The sequence below is a fragment of the Filicampus tigris genome, chromosome 3 (assembly GCF_054856515.1).
Source record: "Filicampus tigris isolate MCC_2025a chromosome 3, RoL_Ftig_1.0, whole genome shotgun sequence".
In the NCBI taxonomy this organism is placed as follows: domain Eukaryota; kingdom Metazoa; phylum Chordata; class Actinopteri; order Syngnathiformes; family Syngnathidae; genus Filicampus; species Filicampus tigris.
The window spans coordinates 24,590,152-24,613,629 of record NC_141219.1 but is presented as its reverse complement, the minus strand read 5'-3'; the positions used below and the strand labels follow the sequence as shown (position 1 = coordinate 24,613,629).

At 39.6% G+C, this 23,478-nt stretch overlaps 1 protein-coding gene across 2 annotated transcripts in view; it reads left to right on the top strand.

Annotated features, from left to right (window-relative positions):
- Window positions 1-23,478, top strand: part of itga11a (integrin, alpha 11a) — a 57,837-nt gene that overhangs the window by 11,707 nt on the left and 22,652 nt on the right. For both annotated transcript variants that reach the window (XM_086025361.1, XM_086025362.1), the window contains exons 3-16: window positions 6,265-6,377; window positions 6,765-6,856; window positions 7,549-7,663; window positions 7,770-7,897; window positions 7,981-8,129; window positions 8,215-8,359; window positions 8,819-8,984; window positions 9,711-9,781; window positions 11,865-12,009; window positions 12,592-12,740; window positions 14,544-14,687; window positions 16,864-17,067; window positions 20,629-20,759; window positions 22,534-22,700. In XM_086025361.1, the coding sequence (XP_085881487.1) occupies window positions 6,265-6,377; window positions 6,765-6,856; window positions 7,549-7,663; window positions 7,770-7,897; window positions 7,981-8,129; window positions 8,215-8,359; window positions 8,819-8,984; window positions 9,711-9,781; window positions 11,865-12,009; window positions 12,592-12,740; window positions 14,544-14,687; window positions 16,864-17,067; window positions 20,629-20,759; window positions 22,534-22,700 (1,919 nt within the window). The remainder of the gene's footprint in view (window positions 1-6,264; window positions 6,378-6,764; window positions 6,857-7,548; window positions 7,664-7,769; window positions 7,898-7,980; window positions 8,130-8,214; window positions 8,360-8,818; window positions 8,985-9,710; window positions 9,782-11,864; window positions 12,010-12,591; window positions 12,741-14,543; window positions 14,688-16,863; window positions 17,068-20,628; window positions 20,760-22,533; window positions 22,701-23,478) is intronic.

Here is a 23,478-nt window from a genome sequence, read left to right as displayed (position 1 = left end):
GTCTTTTTTTTTGTCTTCTTTTAGTGTTTCTTAAAGCCAGATAGTTTGAAATTACCATTTGAAATTACTTTAGTTTTGCATCTGTGATCTCCTTTTTTGCCCTGCAAATTTAAACAGCTAAATGACTGGCGATTCCACAATGTTTGCCAGGGTTTTAGAAGCATAATTTGTATTTTTGCTTAAAACACAGGAAAATGGCTTCCTTTCTTTGACGATGCAGTCTTAGTGGTTAAACAAACATGCCAGGTTTTTTTTTTTCGTATCCTGAAAAGTGGGGATTTTGAAGGTATGACGATTCCGCCTGATTATAATGAAATAAGTAAGTGAGACAATGTGATATCACAGTACAAACGGTACTGATGAATTTACAAGCAAAATAGAGTGCACCACTTGGCCACTAAAACAAAAGAACAACAACATGATCTATTCTTTGGAATGTTGAGGGACATCCGTATCGACCTCGACTAGTCTGCTCATCAAGCTGACTAGTGGCATCAAGACAGGAGTTCAGAACATGCTGGAATTGAGACAGGAGTTCAGAATATTCAGAATGAGCTTCTTCTATCACGTTAAAAATGAAATTGAAGAAGAAGAAAATTCAAAATAACTATCAAATAAATTATTGTTAATTTTACCCATGGATGAAGGATGATTAGACAAATACAGAAAGTGAAAATTAAAACAAACAAAAATCACAGGAGTTGACTATGTTGAAGATGTAGGTTGAAGGCTTTTTTGTTCATAAATCCAGAAGAACATTTGTTGGAGTTGAGGCTAGGGTTCTGTGTGGGCTAATTTAGTTCTTCCACACCAAACTCCTTTGCACTTTGTGTGCTGGTAAGATGTTTTTGGCTAATGTTGCAAACAAAAAGAGCCTTTATCAATGTGTTCCCACAAAGTTGGAGTTAAGTAATTGCCAAAAATATCTTGGTAAAATGAATAATTGAGATTCAAGGGGAACTGAGGTTCACTTCAACCACTCATTCATTAACTAATTTACCATGAGAAAAAAAGTTTATTTTTAATCAACACTGGGATTAAAGTTCAAATATGAGTATTATGCATTTATTTGTTAAAAATCATAATTGCCGTAGTTGATCACAGGCAATTGTTCAATTGTAGCAGTAACAACAGAGTACAACCTTTATATGTTGCAATACTAAGAATGCATTACACATTAAAATATTTTATTGCACTCTGGGCCAAATGGTAAAATAATTGCAAATGTATTCATGGAAAAAAAAACATATTTCTTGTACTGTCCTATGCTGATTTATTTGACTGTTTCTCATGTTATTAATCTTCTTTCACCCTTAGGCAGCTTTGGCTAGTCATGGCCTTTGCTTGTGTGTATATTGAAATGAAAGAGAGTATTGTATGCAAGAGGCTTCAGCTGCCAATAAAATCAACCTCAAACCTCAAGGCTTGACTCTGACAAAATGCTGAGAGGTTTGTAGGGTGTGTGTGAGTGAGTGAGTGAGTGAGTGAGTGAGCTTATTATTTGCAAGATTACAACTGTTTACTGTATGTCACTGCTGTTTACGTTGCTCTCAGAGCCCATGCTAATGCTAACGCTAGCAAGACACTATAGGAACTGCAATGACACCATTAGCTCCCTACAGTTCAAGCACCCAAAGGCATTATATGTGTTTGCAGGTGACATTAACGACATAAAATCGATGGCCACTCTTCCAAATTTTCACCAGCATGTCACCATACCAACGCGGGTGGATAACGCGCTGGAATGTGTGTACACGAGCATTTGTAGTGCGTGAAGAGCCCTCTCCCATCCCCACCTCTGCTTCTCCGACCACATCGCCGTACTGCTGGCCCCAGCCTATAAACCAATGGGGAAACGGTCCAAAGCCACAGTCAGGAGCTTCAAGGTGTGGTCCCATGATGCTGCATCTGTGCTTCAAGACAAGATCTGTGCATTAGTGCACAAATGGGTCAATGTCCAATGAAGCAGCTACTCAGGAAGGAGAAGTGGACCTGGAGCAATATGCATGGGCAGCTGGACTCCACCACCAAGACCATCACAAGCTTCCCAAACCAGAAGCCCTGGCTGAATGCAGAGGTGACAGCACTGCTGAAGGGTAGGGACGTTGCCTTCAAGTTACACGGACGGAGAATTGGCTGTGGGTATCAGGATTGCTAAATACTGCTATGTTCAGAAAATCCAGAGCCATTCACCTCCAATGACCCTCGGAGCATGTAGAAAGCCATTATCAAGTGCATCACATACTACAACGCCAAGGATGCACAATGCTCAAAAGACGGCTCATCTCTGACGTCAGACTCACCACCACCAGATGACATGCCCCTCAGCCTATCCCCAGCAGATGTGAGGAAAACTCTGCAAAGCATTAACCCCATATATATATATATATATATATATATATATATATATATATACTAATTATTATTTTTTTACTGATATGATACGCATTGAAATAAAGCCTAACAATTCGACACAGAGCAATATATTGCTTTTTGGGAACGATACAATACCATAAGACGAAGGTGATATGATATTTCGATATGGTAACAATAGCTTTTCTGTAAATTAACTTATACTAACTAAAGGTGATACACGCAATAGAATGCTTCCCGTTTCATTGGATTTTTTTAAAACTAACTCAGCTTTACTGATTCCAAAATGTAAAAAAAAAAAAAACAACAACATTGATACAAGCACAAGCTGGTTCTATAAATATGCTAGCACAAACAATGTGAGAGATTAAGCTAGTTCTCTATTTATAAACTAACTTACCTTATCAGAAAAATGGTTTGTTTTATGCATTAAAACATCAATGTACCGGTAAACAAACCCTTTTAATAAAATGCTTCATATACCTGAACAATAGTCAACATTCTCCTTTTATGGAACAGAAAATATAGATACGTATTTTAAACTTCTATATTTGCACATTAAATTAGCCTGCTGCTGTGATTGTTCTGTATAAAGAACAACTGTATGTAAAAGTAAACAATTTTGCCAAAGGCTTGCATATTCTTCCACAATAATTGTTATTCTTTGAGCAGATGTATGATCGAGTTTTTGAAAAATAAGGCAGAAACACCTTTTTGGTCTGTGCCACTATGGTAGCCGCTGCTGATTCATTCATTCAGGTTTGTTGCTGTTTGTGATGCCATGGCGACGGTCGACAAATGGTCATGTTCCCAATAAACTTCACTGGGCATTTGCAAAGTCTATACATGGCAAGACGATCTCCTTTTTTTGCAAAACTTAAAGTGTTTCCACAGAAACAAATACATTGCTTCGTCTTGTAAATCTCTTCCTCACCGTCATGATCTATGTTGATCTATCATTATCTATCTTATCTATTATCATGGCCCAGCTTGTGAACGTTAGTTGAGCGGTGATTGGTTGTTACCTTAGCTGTCAACACGTGATGTCATTTTCAGTTGACGGCAAGTGGCAAAATGTGTTTTTAAATGGGTTAATTGTACATGAAAAATAATGAAATTATCATATTCATTATAGACGATATAATATACAAAAAATATAGACTTTTACTGCTGAAAATGGCAAAAATAGTTAAGTATCTCTTTTCTAATTTTCTTTTCACAAGGGCAGTTTTGAAAAGCTCATGAAAGTACATTTACACATGAGTGTAAATGAAAGTACAAGTACACATGCTGCTCCTAGTGCTCCTACTAACCTAACCTGGCATATAGATATGAAACAAAACATAACAACTTGGCAAGTCAGTTCACAATACCAGCAGGTAGAGTATGAACTCAAAAACAGTTCTGTTGCGCCTAGTTTTGTTGCAGCAGATGAGAACACATGGTCGCTTGGTATCGAAAATACATTTGATATTGTTAGCTATTTGCATTTAAGCTGACCCGTTGTTTCATTGGTAGCTACCTCAGTTTTGGCAACAGACATTATATTGGTTTACTGACACGATTATGACTTCATTGAAAATTCGTTCCAAATGACGATTCATGACTTAATTGACAATTCGTTCCCAGTGAGGATTCGTTCCAAACCTCATTGGAAACGAACTGGACTGACTGCTGGGAATGCCAACCAAACTCTGACACTGGCCGTAACGGATTGAACAGGCCATAACAGGTGTTCCAGGACCCCCACAATCTTGCAGCACACCCACTGGAGCCTACAAGAGACGGGGTCACCAAGCGCACAAAGCACACTTAGACTGGTTGGGCAAACTCCCATGCACCCTCCAGGACCATTCTGAGAGTGTAGCGCTGGCCAGGAAAAAAACCACGCTTTTCCTCCTAAATCTGACATTCAACTTTTCCGCTGATCCCCTCTCCAGAAACGCTGAAAAGTGTAGACCTTATCATGGTGGGTGAGGAGTGTGATTCTTACTGTAGTTGCAGCACAATCTTTGGTCCCCCTTCATAAAAGTGGGGCTACCTCCCGGCCTGGCTCCAGAGGGAGGCCCCGGTGACCTATGTCTGGGCAAGGGAAAACTTGCTCCATTTTGGGTCCTCTTCAGAGGGGGCTCTGAGTAGTGCTTTGTTTGGTCCCTCACTTAGGACCAGTTTGTCCTGGGTGTTCTTGACTGCGGCATAGACAATTTAGCTCCTAGGAACATTGGGACACACAAACCCCTTTCACCACAATATGGTGACAGGAGAGATACTTTTGTCCGTCTTAGTTTCTGAAAAAATGTTTGTTACAGGTTTTGTAACAAATGGGGGCACCCACATGCATGTGATGTAAAAACATACAAATTTGTGTCACTTTAAAAGTTCGACTGACCTAGAAGCCCACAGACAGCTGGTCATGTCTGCTTTTGCAATAAAGTGGTGTTGAGTATCATTCCTGCGGAACACTTTGGTGCTTCAGTGCTTTTCCTGTGCTTCTCTTTGAACTACTTAATTTTTTGAAGCATTTCCTGGAATTTAAGACACATTTATGTAACCTTGCAATGATATTTAATTCAAAAATATATGCACTACTTACAAACACTATGTAATACATGCATACAAACTTCAAACATAAGTGATTAAATTGCCATATTTTTTCTTATAATCCAAGCTGGAATTAGGCCCGTCATTGAAGCAACTACTCCAGAAGCTACAAGGCTGTTTTTGTTTGTTTGCCCAAATCCGGTCCTTGAGGGGTGCTGTACTGCATGTTTTAGATGTTTCCCTCCTCAAACACACCTAATCGAAATGATCAGCTCATCAGCAAGCTCTGTAAAAGCTAGCTGATGATAGATGAAAGATAACGATCGCAATCATTTGAATCAGGTGTGTTGGAGGAGGGTAACATCTAACATACAATAATAGCAGCCCTCAACGACCAGATTTGGACCACTTGAACAGTGACATTTATGAGAGCAATAGGATCGCACTTATGAGACCAAAAATTAAGTCAAGTGAGAGAATGGCTTCTTTTTTTTAACGCCACATGCTAGGATGGAAGAATGTGTTGCACTAAAAAGTATTTTTTTAAGAGGAGACCGAAAAGTATACCAGGGTTTTCTATGACCAACAACAACCGGGGTCATCTTGAGCCTCAATGTGCATGGGCTATACTGCTAAAGCCTACTCAAAGAGGTAGAATGATAATATGCTAACAGTTGGTATGCTAACAAGCAGAGTACAAAAAGTGGTAAGGCTCAATAAGGATTCCACGATGTGCCCTGTGATCAGGTGTTATTTTAAATAAAAATGGCTGAATTGCTAACATGCTTGCAGTTGGTATGCTAATACGCACCACACAAAAAGTCAAGGATATCTGGCTTCCAGGTGAAATTCTAGGATGAAATTCTAGGATAAATGCAGTGTTTGAGCTATGAATCGGCCGATGCCTCAATGCCTTTTGAGAGTCTCACCGTCTGTTTGTATCTCTGTTGCATAATGCTGATGACACTCTCTAACACCGTAAGCTTTGTGGCCACTGCTCTCTGAGAACATCATGTTTTAAGACACACAATGGTGAGGAAATGTTGATCAATTCTTAGGTGTTTTGATGTCAAAATGAGACCACCAGGTTGAAGAGAACTGTTTAACAACAAATTCTAATTGAACGTGCATGTTCAATAAATTCCCATAGTAATTTATTAGTCCATTTACGGCTCAAACACCTGTTGTGAATTTTGCTGTTGCTTCATAGAGAATGGCAAGTTGTACAGACACAGTGAACAGTTTGGACATGCGCATTCTAAAGTTTAGAAAAGTTCAAATTTCGCTCTCATATGTTACAGGCCACACTTAACATTAATATTTACTTTTTTCTATGCTGTGTTTTTGCAGGTTATTAGTCGGAGCACCGTATGAAATGAACGGTGCGTACCAGACAGGGGACGTATATAAATGTTCCCTGACCAAACGAACCAATGGAAATGGTTGCACCAAGCTTAATCTAGGTAAAGTAACTCATTATCACTAAGATACAACAGTGCATATAACTTGCATGTTCTCCTGCATGTTACTCATTAAACATCATGGTGGCATGTGTGAGGCAGACAGTGGTACTTAACCAGTCATTCCACATTTTACAGTTTTATGGGCTCTTTACATTTCCATGTGTTTTGTACCACTAATGTCACCGCATGGCATGCCAATTCACACAAATTTCACATGTTGGGCCTGTTAATTTAGACACAGCAGTTTTGTCCTGTAAATCTTACGATCATTAGTCTGCATGTGGTCGGGGAGACACCCAAGTCCAAGAAAGTGAAAGTATTCTGAGTATGTACAGTATTTTTTGTTTGTAAATGAGCATTTGAGATCATCTCTTGTTTTCCATCAAGGAAGGATATCTCTGACCAATGTATCTGAGCGGAAAGACAAGATGAGGTTGGGAATGACACTTACAACCAATCCTAAAGACAACAGTTTTGTGGTGAGACCATCTTAATACACATTGAATTGATCATCTGATTAAGGAAATAGGAAAACGGATGAATTGTCTTAATGAGAGGTTCGTTCCCTACAGAGAACCCCAAATTACAGGGGTGTTGATGTTTATGCATGATGCATCAATGTGCTCAAAACTGCACTCTTGATACGCGAGATCAAATTTACTTTTTCAAGCTCTTGCCTCAGCTGGCTCAGGATCCGTCTTACCACAACTCCGCTCCGGACACACAGCATAAATAATGGATTGAGAAATGGATAATTCCTGTTCTTGTTCTCTATTCTTTCACATCTATCAGTTCGTTTTGTTGAGACAATTGGGTCAGAACTAATCAATAAGATACCAGTGGTTGAGTTTGTTTATTTTGTGATAGTCCAAAAGTTTCTCTGTTTTGCTTAAAATTGCAGTTCCATCATCGCCATCAAACCATTGAGTTCTGAGGGTTGATTGTACAAAGGATATCTATTCATTCCAAATTCAGACAACAGTACTTAAAAGGAATGCTTGGAAATGTATTTGCTTACTTTTCTGCAGTCAAAGTAGTTTGAGTTATTACAAAATACGAATACAAAAAAAAAAACATGATTAGCATCACTATATCACTATAAATGTATCGGCTGTTGATTGAAATAGGACCATTCCCGGTATTACTTTAATATTAATCTTTAATGTTTCAGGCCTGTGGCCCACTTTGGTCTTATGAGTGTGGCAGCTCTTACTACAGCACTGGTATATGCTCCAGAGTCAATGCCAGCTTCAAGTTCTCCAGAACAATTGCACCTGCCTTTCAGAGTAAGCTTTGAACCCGACACGCCTTTGCCCAAAGAGGGATATTTATTTGCATAGATGTATGCTGAAGCAGCATTTTTATCATTTGTCATCTCGAAATGTTTTTTAGGATGTGAGACCTATATGGACATAGTGATCGTTCTGGATGGCTCAAACTCCATCTACCCTTGGTATGAAGTGCAGGCTTTTCTCATCAACATTCTTCAGAAGTTCTATATTGGACCGGGTCAAATTCAGGTGTTTCCTTTTTTTATTTCCAGAACATGCTGTTTAACTGGAGCTGTACTAATTGTGGTTTGTTACTGCATCTCTTTGACCAGGTTGGAGTTGTTCAGTATGGTGAGAAAGTTGTGCATGAGTTCAAACTCAATGATTTCAAATCTGTTGAGGAAGTGGTAAAGAGAGCACGCAGTATCGACCAGCGGGGCGGGGAGGAGACCAACACGGCTCTTGGCATCAACATTGCACGGTACGTGCCACCATCCTGTATGTCTACTGTTAGCTCTTTTTTAGAATGTCATTTGGTGAAAGTATGGTGCATGTTGCTGTCACAGATCTGAAGCTTTCAAACAAGGAGGTCGACGTGGGGCCAAGAAAGTGATGATAGTGATAACTGACGGAGAGTCTCATGATAGTGTTGACCTCCAGCCAGCCATAGAGGAGAGTGAGAAGGATGGAATCACCCGTTACGCCATTGCTGTGAGTCTGCTAGACCTATTATTCACCTGGGTTTGGGCTCCTATTTTATGAGGTTTCTTTTCTGGTGGCTGCTGAGTTTGGAGTGCAGCTTTAAAGCTGTAATGGCATGGTAACAGTAATGACCTCATCAGGTTATGTAGGAATCTCATGTTAACAGTGGAGCCGAAAACAATCAACCCCAAACTCTTCTGAGTGGATGTGCAATTAAAAGTGTAAATGATGCTGTCCAGACCACATCATACGGAGGTTTGGGCCTCTACTACTTGTTGCTTTGCTAATAACATATTTGATCTTTGAGTTAATGTCCAAAAACTCAATGGAATTGGTGAGAGCAAAATCATTCTTTGAGACTTTCTTAAGATGAATTAAACTACCGTTTGTCTAACAGCATCGCATATTACATGAATAGAAGTGTCTGTTTCTTATGCCGATTGTTAAACTTTGCTTGCATCTTCACAGGTTCTTGGCTACTACAACCGGAGAGGAATTAATCCTGAGGCATTCCTTAACGAGATCAAATATATTGCCAGTGACCCAGATGACAAACACTTTTTTAACGTGACAGATGAGTCGGCACTAAAGGACATTGTGGATGCACTTGGCGAACGCATCTTCAGTTTAGAAGGTTAGCTTGATAATCCTTTATTTATTCAAGCGTTCTTTCTTCGAGAACAAAAATGTGTGGAAGTAGTTGGGAATGTTTGATGTAATGACACTGCTGTAGTCAGGCCCGATATGCTTCTGTGCCTCTAAAACAAGGGTGTCAAACTCATTGTAGTTCAGGGGCCACATATTGCCTAATTAGATCTCAAGCGGGCAGGACCAGTAAAATTATAACATGATTACCTATAGATAACAATCGGTCTATGTTCTTCCGTTTGTTTTCGTGCAAAGAAGTGCAAGTTCATTAGGTAAGTCTTAATATAATGAAATATCCTTTTACAAAACAAACAACAACTCATTAATAAACACATTTTAAAATAAAAAACGGTGCACTATTTATGTAGGCATGTCTACTTTATATGTACAATAACATATTAGCTATCTTTTGCTATGCAGGGATCCTAATTTTGTTGCCAGTTAATGTATTTGCAGTTACTGTCTATACACGTCGACATCGGTAGAAGTATGCTTCAGTAGGTGATAATCACACATTAGTCTGATCTTGATTATGACACATTATTGTTTGTTCATAGTCTCAATTGCCATTCAGCCAGCGTATGTTATTGTACATATTACTAAAAATCTGATATTCAAAATGCAACTCCAGTGTCATCGGTCTCCATCAGTATGGTATGAATGATTAATTGTGTGTGCTTCAAAGGCCTTCAAGACTTATTTGTTTTCACAGGAACCAGTAAAAATGGAACAGCGTTTGGTCTCCAGATGTCTCAAGCTGGATTCTCCGCCCACAATGTTGAGGTTAGTCACACTTATGCTATCACATTGTCTCTTACCGTCTGTCATCATATGGAGCAACAGATTGTCTCAATTTTTATGGCATCATAACAACTCACCATAACCCACCATTTATCGCTTTGCACTCCCCCTCAGAGGTGCCAGAGGGACCCTGAGGTCTAGGTGATCTTGATTTAGGGGCCCCTGGCAGAAAATACAGATTTTCTTTTCCACTTCAGCCATGCAGGGATGGGAAATAAAACACTGCTTCTCTCAAGGGATAAATATTACGTGGAGTTGAGACAGTCAATTTTGCTTCAGTATGGCTTTTTGCTTTGCAATCACTTTTTGGGTGACACAGCAGAAGAGGGGAGGGGAGGTATGTCTCAGACCTTGGATACTATAGGCCGCTTGCACATGAAGTCGCTTCCGCGACTTGTATTTTTTTTCGCTCAACATCATGGGTGGATAGCATTTGACTGTTTGCATTTGATTGCATAACACGCTTGTCGTTGATCTTAAAGTAGTGCACTCTTGCTGTGTCAATGGGTGTTATAACAATGCCAGGAGAGAAAAAGATCAATGTTTCTTTCGGATCCCAAAGATAATTGTGCACCAGAACTGGGAAACAGAAGAAATGTCTAAAACAAATCCAGTGAAGTGGCTGAGTGACATCTCCCGTGCAGGCCTCCATGGCCAATCTATAGTTTGGGCTCGTGTGTGCAGCGATCACTTGGCGAGCGCTAAGTTTGTTTACCTTAGAAATTGTATTGCTATAAAAGATTACTTAATATAAACCACAATATAAAAAATGTCATATTAAATAATACTAAACTGCAAGCCCCTTATGTTTTGGATTCACAAGCAAGCTAGCTAGCTTGTACAAGCTAGCTAGTGTACAAGTACAACGTTAGCTGAAAGCTAACATCTTGTGGCAAACCCAGATCGCTGAATATTCATGCAAGCGAATAATAGAAAATTGTTTGCTGCTGAAGTGGGATGGAATAAAGCCACAGTTGAATAATCAATACAACGTCCAGTTCAATCGTCTGTCTTTCACTGTCGCTGTTAAAGTCATAGGAGCGAGAGTTGGGTTACTAGCACAATGATGATCCTGTTAACAGCTGTGTGTATGTGTGTGTGTGTGTGTGTGTGTGTGTGTGTGTGTGTGTGTGTGTTGGGGGGGGTGCGTGCAGTGTGCGTATAACCTCCTAAGATGGAGAAAAAAAAAAGACCTCCCAGAATGCATTGCTATGAGATGTGTGAAAGTGACCTATACAGTACCTATGGTTCATGAAACTCTATGCTAATTCATTGGGTTAATGCTTTGGCTTTTAAGTTTCCCTTCACAGTGGGATTTGTCAAGAGACAAATCCATTTAGCCCACTTATGCTGAAAATAGCGGAGAATTTGCAGATGGGTGACGGAAAAGATCGGAAATTCTGTCCACAAGGCCAGATTCCGTAGATGCTCCACAGCAGTCAACCTGAGGGTTGAAAGTAGGATAACTTATTGGAAGGAATGTTGGGATTTAAAAGAGGAAGAATGTCCTGAAGGCCCAGATGTTTTTTCTTGAGACTGCAAGCTGCTTATGTCATATACTAGCAGACATTTTATGAATCAGAATTGATGGTTTATCCAGCTGTTGTTTGTTTAGCAATCTTAAACTTAGAGGAAAAAAAAATGTTGTTTGGAGGTGTATGGATTGCATGTGATTTTTATTCATGGTTAATCAAATAATGGTAAAATGGGGTCTTCACATACCCAGGTGGAAAAATCAAAAACAAAATTAATCAATAGTTTTGATACCACAATAGTTTTGATACCACAAGTCAAGAGAGAATAAGGAAAAAACATGTGACGCTGTATCAATCAATGGGGGATATTATAGACAGAACATAAACTCCTAATAAGGCTATTCAATTTGCCTTATTTGGCTCAATTAAAGTCAGACAAATTGATGCAAAATGAAATGTTTATAGCTCTATTGATATCATTCTCTTTTCACATTAGACATAAATTAAACCCAGTAAGGGTACACAGTGCAATGAATATCTCTAACGTTTTTGAAGTCACTTTTGATAATGATGTGAAATGTCACCGCAAGGATGGAACTCTGGTGGGAGCTGTTGGCGCTTATGATTGGAACGGGGCAGTGCTAAAAGAAACACGGCAAGGGAAGGTGGTCCCCCCAAAAGCGGCCTACACGCAGGAGTTTCCAGAAGAGCTCAAAAACCATGGCGCCTACTTGGGTCAGTATCCTTCCAAATGTATTCATTAACATATACAGTATTTTATTTGATAAGCGAACTCTGGGCTACTACTGAGCTGAACAGGGTAGTCTTCATTATGGACCCCATTGCCCCACCACTCAGTCTTTTCCATCCCATCCAGCGCCATCTATCTCCTCCACCACAAAACCTGTGTTTTTACCATCAGTGGTTTGTTTGACTAAGCTTATCCAGCAGGCTGCCAGCTAAAGTAGCCTGTGTCGTAATATGAGGTGGAAGTAAAATTCTAGACAAGGGGTATTATGGAGGTGGAAAAGTACATGTTGATCAAGCGGAATTTTCAGTGGGAATACTCAAAATATAATACTGGAAAAAGAGTATTCATTGAGTTTCAGCTCTCCACATTGCTGTACTGTGATTCCTATGAACATATGTTTAAATGTACCCTTAAAGTTAATATATTGTATGTATATGCATGTATACACTATCATTTTCCTACAGCCAATTTGCTTCAAGAATGTCTCTTCGTTTGCAGACTGACAGAGTGAAATTGTGGGAGCTGTCCAACTGTAATCTTACAGTTTTGTTTTGTTTTCTGATCAGGTTATACAGTGACGTCAGTGGTATCAGCCAAAAGTGGGCGCCTACTTGTTGCCGGAGCGCCACGCTTTAACCATACTGGCAAAGTGATCGTTTTCACTTTGAAGAGCCCCGGGAACCTCACCATCCTCCATTCCCTCAAAGGGCAGCAGGTAGTAACAGAAAGTACTTGTGTTTTTAAACAGAATTGTGTAATATGAATGACCCTAAATGTTTGATTCCACTCAGAATACTATAGAAATTGCTTCAAAAGTTAAACTATGGTTAACGTTTCTGTCACTTTAGCACTCCAGCTTGTCTTCTTTCTGGAGTAAGGCAAGTAAAATGTAAGAATGAGTTTAAAGACTTTTTTCGGTGACTGAAATTAAAGAATTAAAAGAATCTACAAATCATATTTATTTCACAAACCTGAATACAAAGATGTGCATTGCAACTCTGCCAATGGGTCTGATTAAAGTCACAGAATCCCACACAAACAGTAAGTCTGTTTTATATTCAGAAATTAAAATGACAAACATTTAGCAGGGGATAATGGAATCGTTCAGATTTTACAATGTCGGTGCCAAGTTTCGATTCCTAGTTAGTTGCGCAGAAGAAGCACGAACGAAGTAGGATGCATACGTGCAGCCTACCTGCCGCTGAAGCTGTGGCGTGAGTGCATGGCAGCTCCAGCGGCAGGTAGGGCGTAAGGTGTAGTGGTACACACGCCTGAGTTTTGTGCGGGCAGCGTGGGAACGGTTCCCGCTCAGTGATGGTGTCTGTGTGTGCCCTGTGACTGGCTGGCGACCAGTTCAGGATATAGTCCACCTTTTCCCCATAGTCAGCTGGGATAGGCCCCAGCACCTCCCCATGAGCCTGTACAGGATGAGCGGTGTGGAAGATGGCATGACATTAGGTTCCATAGGCTGCTTAGATTAGATCCATTTCCTTGCTTTCCCTTAAAACGCAGCGTTGTGTTTGTCATATATGTTGGTATATATTTTTCTTTCAAAAAAAAAAAGTCATTAGGGTAGCCCATCAACTGGTGTTCAGTAGCCTGCTTTCATTCACAGCTGGATTATTGTATTGTCTTGAGCTTCTCAAAAATAAAGCTCTTGTGAAAAATAATACAAAAATATGAAAATAAATATAGAGTACTGGTTAACAACAGCCCTTTGAGTAATTCATACTTGAGGTCACAAACAGTAAAAAAAAAAATAAATCATGAAATAAAAAAAACAACTGAGAAGTTCATGCAATTTGACCAAAAATAACTCATTTTTTTGTTTGTCAATAATCGTAATCGAGAATTGTTAGGAACCGGAATCGAATCAAAGAACTGGAATCGGAACCGAAATCGTCCAAATCAAACAATGCCCAACCCTACACCAGATTGATATTTAAAAAATAATCAGGGTGTCAAATGTCTAAAATTCTTAATACGACTCTTGTCCAACCTCATTTTAATTGACAAAATTGGTTGTTGGGAAGGTCCTCAGGAAAGTAAACACATATTTGCCTCAATGACTTTTTAAAGAGGATGTGGCAATGTCTCCTTGACCACCACACTCGTCACTCGAAACTGGCATGTGGCCGTGAGCAGTTTACATTTTACTTTGGCAGCAACAACTCATCACAAACAGATATTTTAAAAACAAAACCTTGTTAATTCCTCCCTTTTTCAGATTTTTTCTTTGGCAGATGTTTGTAATGAAAAGCCAGATAGATGGTGTTCCATGTGGTGACTGATCCAGTAATGCTGCCATGTTCGGAACATTGACAAATATGTCATAACAGCTGAAATCACAAAACGCAAACCCACCTTTGCTTGGTATATTGAGGACATAGAGTCAACTTAGATTACCAGACAACAAAGTAGCTTGACTATTAGTTTGAAATATATTGTGAGGATACATCAGAAAGACATTGATATACAGCTCGAAATATTATTTTCAAATCATGAGGTGTATTTTCAGATTGGCTCCTATTACGGCAGTGAGATTGCACCGGTGGATATTGATGGAGACGGTGTAACCGATAACCTTTTGGTGGCGGCGCCTATGTTCTTCAGTGGAGGCATGGAGAAGGGAAAAGTATACATCTACAGAGTGACAGAGCTGGTAGGTGGAAACCCTTCAGCAGAGGCAGACTACATATTGCACTGGGATTAGTCTAGTTGAAGACAAGTAAACTGTTTTGTAATTTGGGTCCCCACCTGTTCAGACTCCAGACATCGCCGGTAATTTCACAACACACCTCAGCAAAGGTGCCCAGTAATGCTCAAAGAAACAGATTGTTGCATTCCAACTTTGCAGTTAACTGTTGGCAGACATTTGCCCCATGACTTTGACCAGATCAAATACGTAGATCAAAAAGGAAAAACTCTGCGACGCCAGTATAGCGACTTTAATAGGTGTGTTATAATGAACTCAACAGGAAAGTATTCTGTCGGTTCTAAACCTGTTGCAGACTAATCATTGCAGGCGAGAACTTTCTGTAATTGAAGGAAATTCCAGTTCCAGGTCTGTCTTGCTCATTGGAAAAATAAATGGAAAGGGGCACGTTATGGTATGGACCAACCACATGTAACTTAACAGACTGCACATGAACAGAGACAACTATATGGATATCAATTTGCACTCCAAATACGTGTTAGTTGTGTGATAAATGATACGGCCAATCAGATGTTTGGTCAATTTGGTTAAACATGCTTGAAGTATTAACATTTTTTTCATCCATATACATATAAACAGAGGGATGAATGATACGTGACTTCTAAGGTGTCCCTGTGATGTTGAAGTCATCAATCAAGAGGAGTTGGCAACCATTCCAAACCTCGGATTGAAATCTGGTAGCTGGGCAAAAATAACATTCTCTTCAGTGTCTAAACACTTGTATAAGTTACACTTTTAACAGATTTTTACCATCCTGGACTAAACCAATGTATTAACCAGCTCAGAATATACCTTTCATTCTCACTCTGCATCAGGTAGCTCAGAAGGAAAATCTGCACTCCTAAATCAACTTCATTTGCATTTATTCAACTGAAAAAATGGTCGTCTCATGTTCCGTCCGCTCTAAATTTTATTATGAACTGAAAAGCCAAGTAGAGCAATGACATGCATGACTACTGGTAGAGTTTTTATCCATTCAGTCAGAATGCTTTCTTTGAAACATTTTCCAGTCAGTTAATTACTTCCATAAACTTGGATAATTTCCATCTGACCTTCTAGATGGAGTCATTCCAGACTGTTTTTTTTCCTCCAAGGATTTAACAGTCACTTTATTTAGTCAGCAAATTTTATCAAGATTTTACAAAAGTCCATTTGTGACTGTTTAACTCTTCAGCTTCCTACATTCCATCATGATATGGTCACGAAAGAACTAAGAATAAATAATTGGATTCTGCCAATGGTAAAAGCTGTTGACCCATCTTGATACGGAAAAGTTGAGCAAGCAGTGGAGAGAAACCTAGACAGATATTGTTGTCTTTTCAGGCATTTCATCATTTGAAATCCCTTGGTGCCCCCACGTAATTCCTCATCCCCGTCATGATCAGTATCTGTAATTCATCAAGTCAACTATGACATGTCAACCCCAGACGCTGACATTAGTGCTTTTCAAAGTGCTTTTTCCATGTGTCTTATTTCCTGTTGTTCTGTTTTGATGTTTTATGAGATGTTTTTGCTGTTACACGAAAAGAATGGTCTATGATTAAGTATAGTCTACTCTAGGATCATACCATCACCACCTTAAATTGTTATTCTTTAATGAGCCTGAGATAAAAACCCTTGTTTACTGCTCATCATTTGTTCACAGATGTTAAAAGTCATAACATTCACCATCAAAGAGAAAGAATTAATGGGTTATGCATGAATTACAGCAGATGACCACGATTTTTTATTTTGTTAATTCATATGGAAGGTACTGAAACTTGGTACTTTTCCTGAATGAATTACATGGAGTTTATGGGCATAAAGATGTAAAACAAGGCCAGATAAATACCATCATCAATGTATGCTTTAATGGTGGAAAACTAGATCCGAGACTACAGTATCGTGCTACAATGAGAGGATGTGCTTTCCAAGTGCAATGAATGTACATGTAGCCTTAAAAGTCTTAAACATACAACCTCAAATAGCTTCACCCACCCCTGATGTGCTGCATCATGTCAGCATTATTTGCCGTCTATGGCCAGTAGCCACTAATGCTTGTTTTTGTTACTTTTTCTTATTGACATATATATGAATATACCAAAAGATGTAACCAATGTCTTTCATTTTTCAAATCTTTCAGAATCGTTTCATTTTTGAGGGTGCATTAGAGATTCTTAACGGCGGCCAGAATGCTCGCTTTGGTTCGTCCCTTGCACCTGTCCCTGATTTAAATGGAGATGGCTTCAATGACCTGGTGGTAGGGGCTCCATTAGAAGATGATCACAAAGGAGCAATCTATGTTTTCTTCAGTCAGCAGAACAGAATACTGCGCAAATACAAACAGGTATGTCGTAATGTGAACTGTGCTCATATCATATTGGTGAAGTCAGGCAAAATCCCCGCATTACCAATGCCATCACCTTTCCGGAAAATGGCCTACAGCGACAATAATCTGCTGTGTTTGATGTGGGCAGTGGATCATTTAATGCTGTGTTCATTTGAGATAACTCCAAATTTGATGCATTTTTTTAACGTACGTTTTGAGTAAAGATATACAGTATGTTGAACAATGATATGCTATCCCCGATCCCCCGCTGAATTTTTGCGAGACGAGAGGTACACTCTGGACCGGTTGCTAGTAAACACCCGTAGGAATCCCACGCAAGCATAACAATTGGTCATTGAAAGAGCCGAGACGAGAATCTAATCCAGAACCTTTGACTCTGACGCAGACGTGCTAGCCACATGCTCTACCGTGCCATGCCAGAAAATACAATATTATCATGACATTGTCCATGCCTAGTGTTTTTTTTTTTTTTAACCTTGCGTCTATTCAAGTTGGCCTGTTTGAATGTAATTATTGATCTATGGTACCTCAGAAAAAAGATTTTCTCAGAAATCTAAAATCACAGTCTTAAGGGTGAGAGTATTCCAACATTTGAAGAGTTTGGGGACAGTTCAAAAGAAGAGCTCGAGTGCAGAATGGAAAAGTGGAGGCAACTGTTCAGAGTCATGGAGAAACAGACTCAGGTCAAACATCCAAGACAAACTAACAGTAGTCTAACCTAGTAAAGAGGCTGGAATGGATAGCTATGTAAAGTTGTTATCAAAGCCATCTTGCCATGCACATAAAAACTACAACAATGTGCCATAGCAGTCATTTTGATAGAACCCTTCAATCAGCCATACAAAAATAATATTTAAAGGATGTTTTTACGTTTCTCCCACTCTACTTGGCAATAGTATTTTCCTGCTCATCAACTTTGTGGTGTGTTGTTTACTGTGGCAGCACATGCCAAATGCCATTACCTTAAATGTAGAGCTAATATTTTTGACGGACAGTGACACACCTTCAGTTTCCTGGCCTTTACGAAATTTCGTAGGGTTTTTCTTGATGAATTTGGATAACAGATGTTTTTTTAAATGAAATACCTGGATTGTCAGAAAAGTAATGAGCGGCCTGGCATTAATTAGAGGTTTGACCAAACAGTTATGGGGTGTGAGTCACAGTGAGCGCACTGTCAAGCTACTCACTGAGGTGTGTGACAGGTGTAACTGAAGGAATGTCTCTGCATAAAAGGTATCAGGCAAATAAATACCAGGTCATGAGAGGAGTTTAAGAGAGGTTTGTGTAAAACACAAGCACATGGAAGTATGCATAACCCCCTACGAAAAAAGTGAACAAATTCAACCATAACCAAATGAAATCCAACACAAAATGCTATTCCAGATGGGATTGTGACAATAGAAGTATTATTTGCAAAAATTTATGGTACCGTGGTTCTGTCTCAAAAACCCACAATGCTTACTGAAATTACTTGAAACTGACAGTAGTGGAATTTGCCAAAATGCATACTGACAAGCCACAAAGCCTCTAGGATGTCCTTTGGACAAAGGAAACAAAACTGGAGCCTTTTGCAAACTTATATTAGCTTGATTTTTACACAGGAAAAAAAAAAAAAGAAGAATGCAAAGAAAATAACACTGCCTAACACTAACTGTTTAACACTGGTTATGTTTTGGAGCTCCTTTGCCACATCCAGCACAGATGTCCTGAATCTGTGCACGATGCAATCAAATCTTAAGACTGGCAAAAAATATCTCCGAACATATTTGTCCTGCTGGACGATATTTGACTCAACAAAAGACTACTGGAGCCGGGCTAAATGCGTCTCCTTTTAGCACCTTCTAGGACCTTTCGAACCTTTATGTACCTTTGAGGACCTCGCAAACCTCGCCACAATTAAAGGAGATGCATTTAGTCTGACCGCGGTGAGTCTTCCACTCCACGGTGAGTCTTTCATTTCAAATCTCGCCCAGCGAGGAGCGGTAGTGGGTGTCACTGGCAGTTCCACGCTTCCATATAATCAATCAATCAATCACATTTTATTTATATAGCACTTTTCATACATAAAAATGCAACTCAAAGTGCTGTAAAACATCCAAAGCAAAACATAAAAAGATCCGTTCACGCCCTCCCTCCCAACAAACCCAAGACAGATATCCACTAGTACATCAGCATTCACTCACACACACCCACACATAGTGCACAACCTGATAAAATGTGTTAACAAGACATGATATAAGACAATTAAGCACTGTGGAGCAAAATGTGCCGCCCAGTGACAGAAATCTATTTCTCACTTGCCGATCATACGGTAGGTCCTCCAACAGGAAAATAAATCAAAACACAGCAATGGCTAAGAACAACACACTGGACTATTCTGAAGCTTATTCTTAAGGGTGGGTGAAAAGCAGCTAGCCATTAAAAATTGGTTATGAAATTCATGTTGCTATTACAAATTTATGGGAACACATGATACGTCTTCTTTTTTACATGGAAAAATGAAAGTAAAGATAAAAAGGGATACAATGAGAAGAGAGGAAAATGAAATTAAGCTTCTATTAGCTCACTCGTTGTGACCGGCCAACTGGAAAATATAAATAAGACATTAAGAAATTTGTTCAGACTTCAGTGATGCTAAAAATTCTATAAACAATTTCTAATACCTAGTTAATTTTCGGGCGGCACGGTGGTCGACTGGTTAGCACGTCCGCCTCACAGTTCAGAGGTCGTGGGTTCGATCCCGGCTCCGGCCTCCCTGTGTGGAGTTTGCATGTTCTCCCCGTGCCTGCGTGGGTTTTCTCCGGGCACTCCGGTTTCCTCCCACATTCCAAAAACATGCATGGTAAGTTGATTGGATACTCTAAATTGCCCCTAGGTGTGATTGTGAGTGCGGATGTTTGTCTCTGTGTGCCCTGCGATTGGCTGGCAACCAGTTCAGGGTGTCCCCCGCCTACTGCCCAAAGACAGCTGGGATAGGCTCCAGCGCGCCCCGCGACCCTTGTGAGGAGAAGCGGTACAGATAATGGATGGATGGATAGTTAATTTTCACCCACACTGCACGGTATATTTAATCTATGAACCTTGAACGAAATTGAAATGAAAATCTGTGGAAGGAGCTGAAACATGTCGGCTAGAGAAGGCACACATCAAACCTGAGACAGCTGCAGCATTTCTATCACGAGCAGGGGAAAAAGTCCTGTTAGCAGGAGCATAAGTCTCATTAAGGGCTACAGAAATTCTTTGATTGCTGTGAGTGCCTCAAAAGCTTGTGCTATTGAAGTTTGAAGATTAAGTTAAGGGCACCGTCATTTTTGTCCAGGCAGTATCAGTATCAGTGTTTTTGTTTTCTTGTTTTAAATAACATTTGTTGGACACCAAATCAAAAATAATGCAACATTTTATTTGTTAATTTTCAGTATATCTCTTCAATATTTCTTTAGTCAGTTCTAAGGAAGGTCACTCACCAACAATTTTGACTATGTGTGTATCGGAGAAAAACAATTCACATTATCCTGTTATGTACATATCTGTTTTTTTTTTTTTTTTTTACCTTTTTAGAGGATAGCAGCAGCAGACTTGGCACCTGGCCTGCAGTACTTTGGCCGCAGCATCCATGGAATGATGGATATGAACAACGATGGTTTAGTAGACCTGGCAGTGGGATCCCTTGGTGCGGCTGTTCTCCTGTGGTTAGTGATTCCAAAAAATAAAATTAAAATAAAGATATGGCTTGACATTTTTATGCTCTCACCAACTAATTTTTTCATTTGAAAAAAAACAAAACATCATTTTTCTGGCAACAAATTGCTCCAACATTGTCTCTTTCAATATTGATAGAGCCTTGATGCCATGGGCACATCCTGTTCATAATCCTGATTGTTCTCCTTTTGCCCTCACAAACAAACATTACGTGAATCATTGCAGTGGTAAATTCAATGATTGTTCATTGTATAAGTGATCTGTCTTTTCTCCCACAAAATCCATAAAATGCAGAACCACTTCCCCTTCTTGCTTTAGTGTGCTCAAGCCTTGATGCAGTTTAGTGTTTGCAAGAGATACCCATTTCATAAATGGTAAATGGTAAATAGACTGTCACTTGTATAGCGCTTTTATAAAATATAATGTTAATCAACTTGAACAATAAATGAAATTCATCTACTGGAAAGTCCTACATCAATATTTACAAATGAGTTGACCCCTAATGAAACAACTGTCACTAATTCCAGTTTGGCATTTTTGTCTCCACTCACTCATGTATGACAATACGGCAGTAGTCGTCCGTAAGGTCCAACAAAGCATTCTTTGTTGCCCTAAATACTATAGAGCACCCATCTACATTCATGGACAAAATTCCAAGATTTGTTTTCTAAAAATGTATTAATATGTCCTCTAAAGTCTATTTTCTTCATTGCCTAGTGTTTTCCTTAGCTCCACTACTTCTGGGACGTTGAGGATGTTGGATTATTTTGTCCAATAGATTTCATAATTTGCCCAGGGCCGACATATCATAAACTATATTAGAAATGACTCTTGTTTAACCAAGCAGATTTCAAATGTACCTCAGTGGGCCAGCATGCTGGCCAAAAATACCACCGGCATTTTCCCGTCCTCAAATTGAATGGTCAGAGCCGGAGCTAAACTGTTGCAGCCAGGTTCAACGAGCAAAACACGTCTGTACACCATCTGCACACCAAAATACATGTGTTAAATTTTTTCATGTATTTTATTTTTAAAAAGGCAAATTAGACAAAAATTGATTCTAAACTTCCCCAGATGATGCCAGCATCAGATTTGATTCATACTGGTGGTTTCTAAATACACGTCATGATAGTGCTGGTTAAGAGTAATGTGGTGGCAGATTGCTTAGTACATCTGCCTCACAGCACAGAATTAGTGGGTTCAAATCTGGGCTCTGGCCGTCCTATCTTGTCTGAAAGAAAAGTTTGCACCTTCTCCCTGTGTGTTTTTTCTCCAGGTACTCACTTTTCCTCCCTCATTCCATAAACATCCACGGCAGATTAATTGAAGACTCTAAATTGTCCATAGATGTGAAAGTGAGTGTCAATGGTTGGTTTTTGGGCCCTGTGATTGGGTGGCAATCAGTTCAGGGTGTATCTCACTCTCGCCCAAAGTCAGCTGGGATCGGCTCATGACCCTAAGTGTGGATAAGCGGTACAGAGAATTGATGGCTGGATGAATAGTGGTGGTATTAGGGGTGTATTAAGTTGGGTAAATCCTCATTGAAGGCCTGCCAATGCAATCAGACAGGAACATTATCGTCAAAAATGTAAAGAGTGTATTGTCGAGGATCAAGACGGTCACTCACATTAAGTGTGATAGTTACAAAAAAGCAAACGATTATTTTTTACGCTTCTTTTTTGGGGGAATGAAATTTCAAACCTAAAGTATTCTGGAAACATTTGGTTTTGACTACTTAAAGACATTTTCCGTATGTGTTCACAGGTCAAAGAGTGTTGTCCGCATATATACCACTGTTAGGTTTGAACCCAGTAAGATCAACATCTTTGTGAAAGACTGTCAGAGGGGTGGCAAAGACGTGACCTGCATGTCAGCCATTGTTTGCTTCAACATCACCGCCAGGACAGCCATTCCTGCCAGCGAGGAAATTGGTAAGCCAGCGCAAATAATCACCTGCTGTCAAAGTGCTTTTGTAAAGTTTCCAGTTTTTTTTCCACGTGTGTTGGTTTGGTGGGGGTTCATTTAAAACTGTTCAAAACTCAGACATCTTTTAAGGTCCAGCACAAATTCACACTCTGCTTCTGAGAGAAAAATAAAATGCTGAGTGTTGTACAATATCACGTTGGTCAGCTGTTATTTTGTACTTGACGAAATATGACAGGAAGAAACATGGCTGGTTTCAAGCGGAAAAGGCCATAAAACCCAGTACAGTATATCCTTTATGTCCCGCCTGAATCTTTATTTTCAGGGTGTGCTTTCCTGTGCAGTATGTCCTGGTTACAAGTGGCACAAAAAAAAAATGTAGCTATCTTTACTATTAATCTCACTGCTGTTTCCAAGACTGATGTTGCTGCATCTACAACTGCTGAAACGCATGGTTGCATCCAAATGTAACGTTTTTTTAGAGCCTTAGCTTTAGTACCAATGTATCTGGAAGTCGATCTGTTTTGCTCAGTTATAAACTGATGGCTCAATCTGTCAGATGGCTGATGGTTGGCCACCTACACACACGCTCAGCTTCTTTACCTAAAGTTTATTTGAAGAGATATAATCTTAGGTTCCTGTTTGTACGTGGAAAGATGGTAAAGAAGCTGAGGTGAAGGTGAAGTGCTTTCTCAGTTAACCCCTGTGCACCATACATCTTTATCAAATAAATCAGACATGCCAAAAACAAAGTGGAAGGAGAATAGGGGGAGTTGTCTTGTCTTT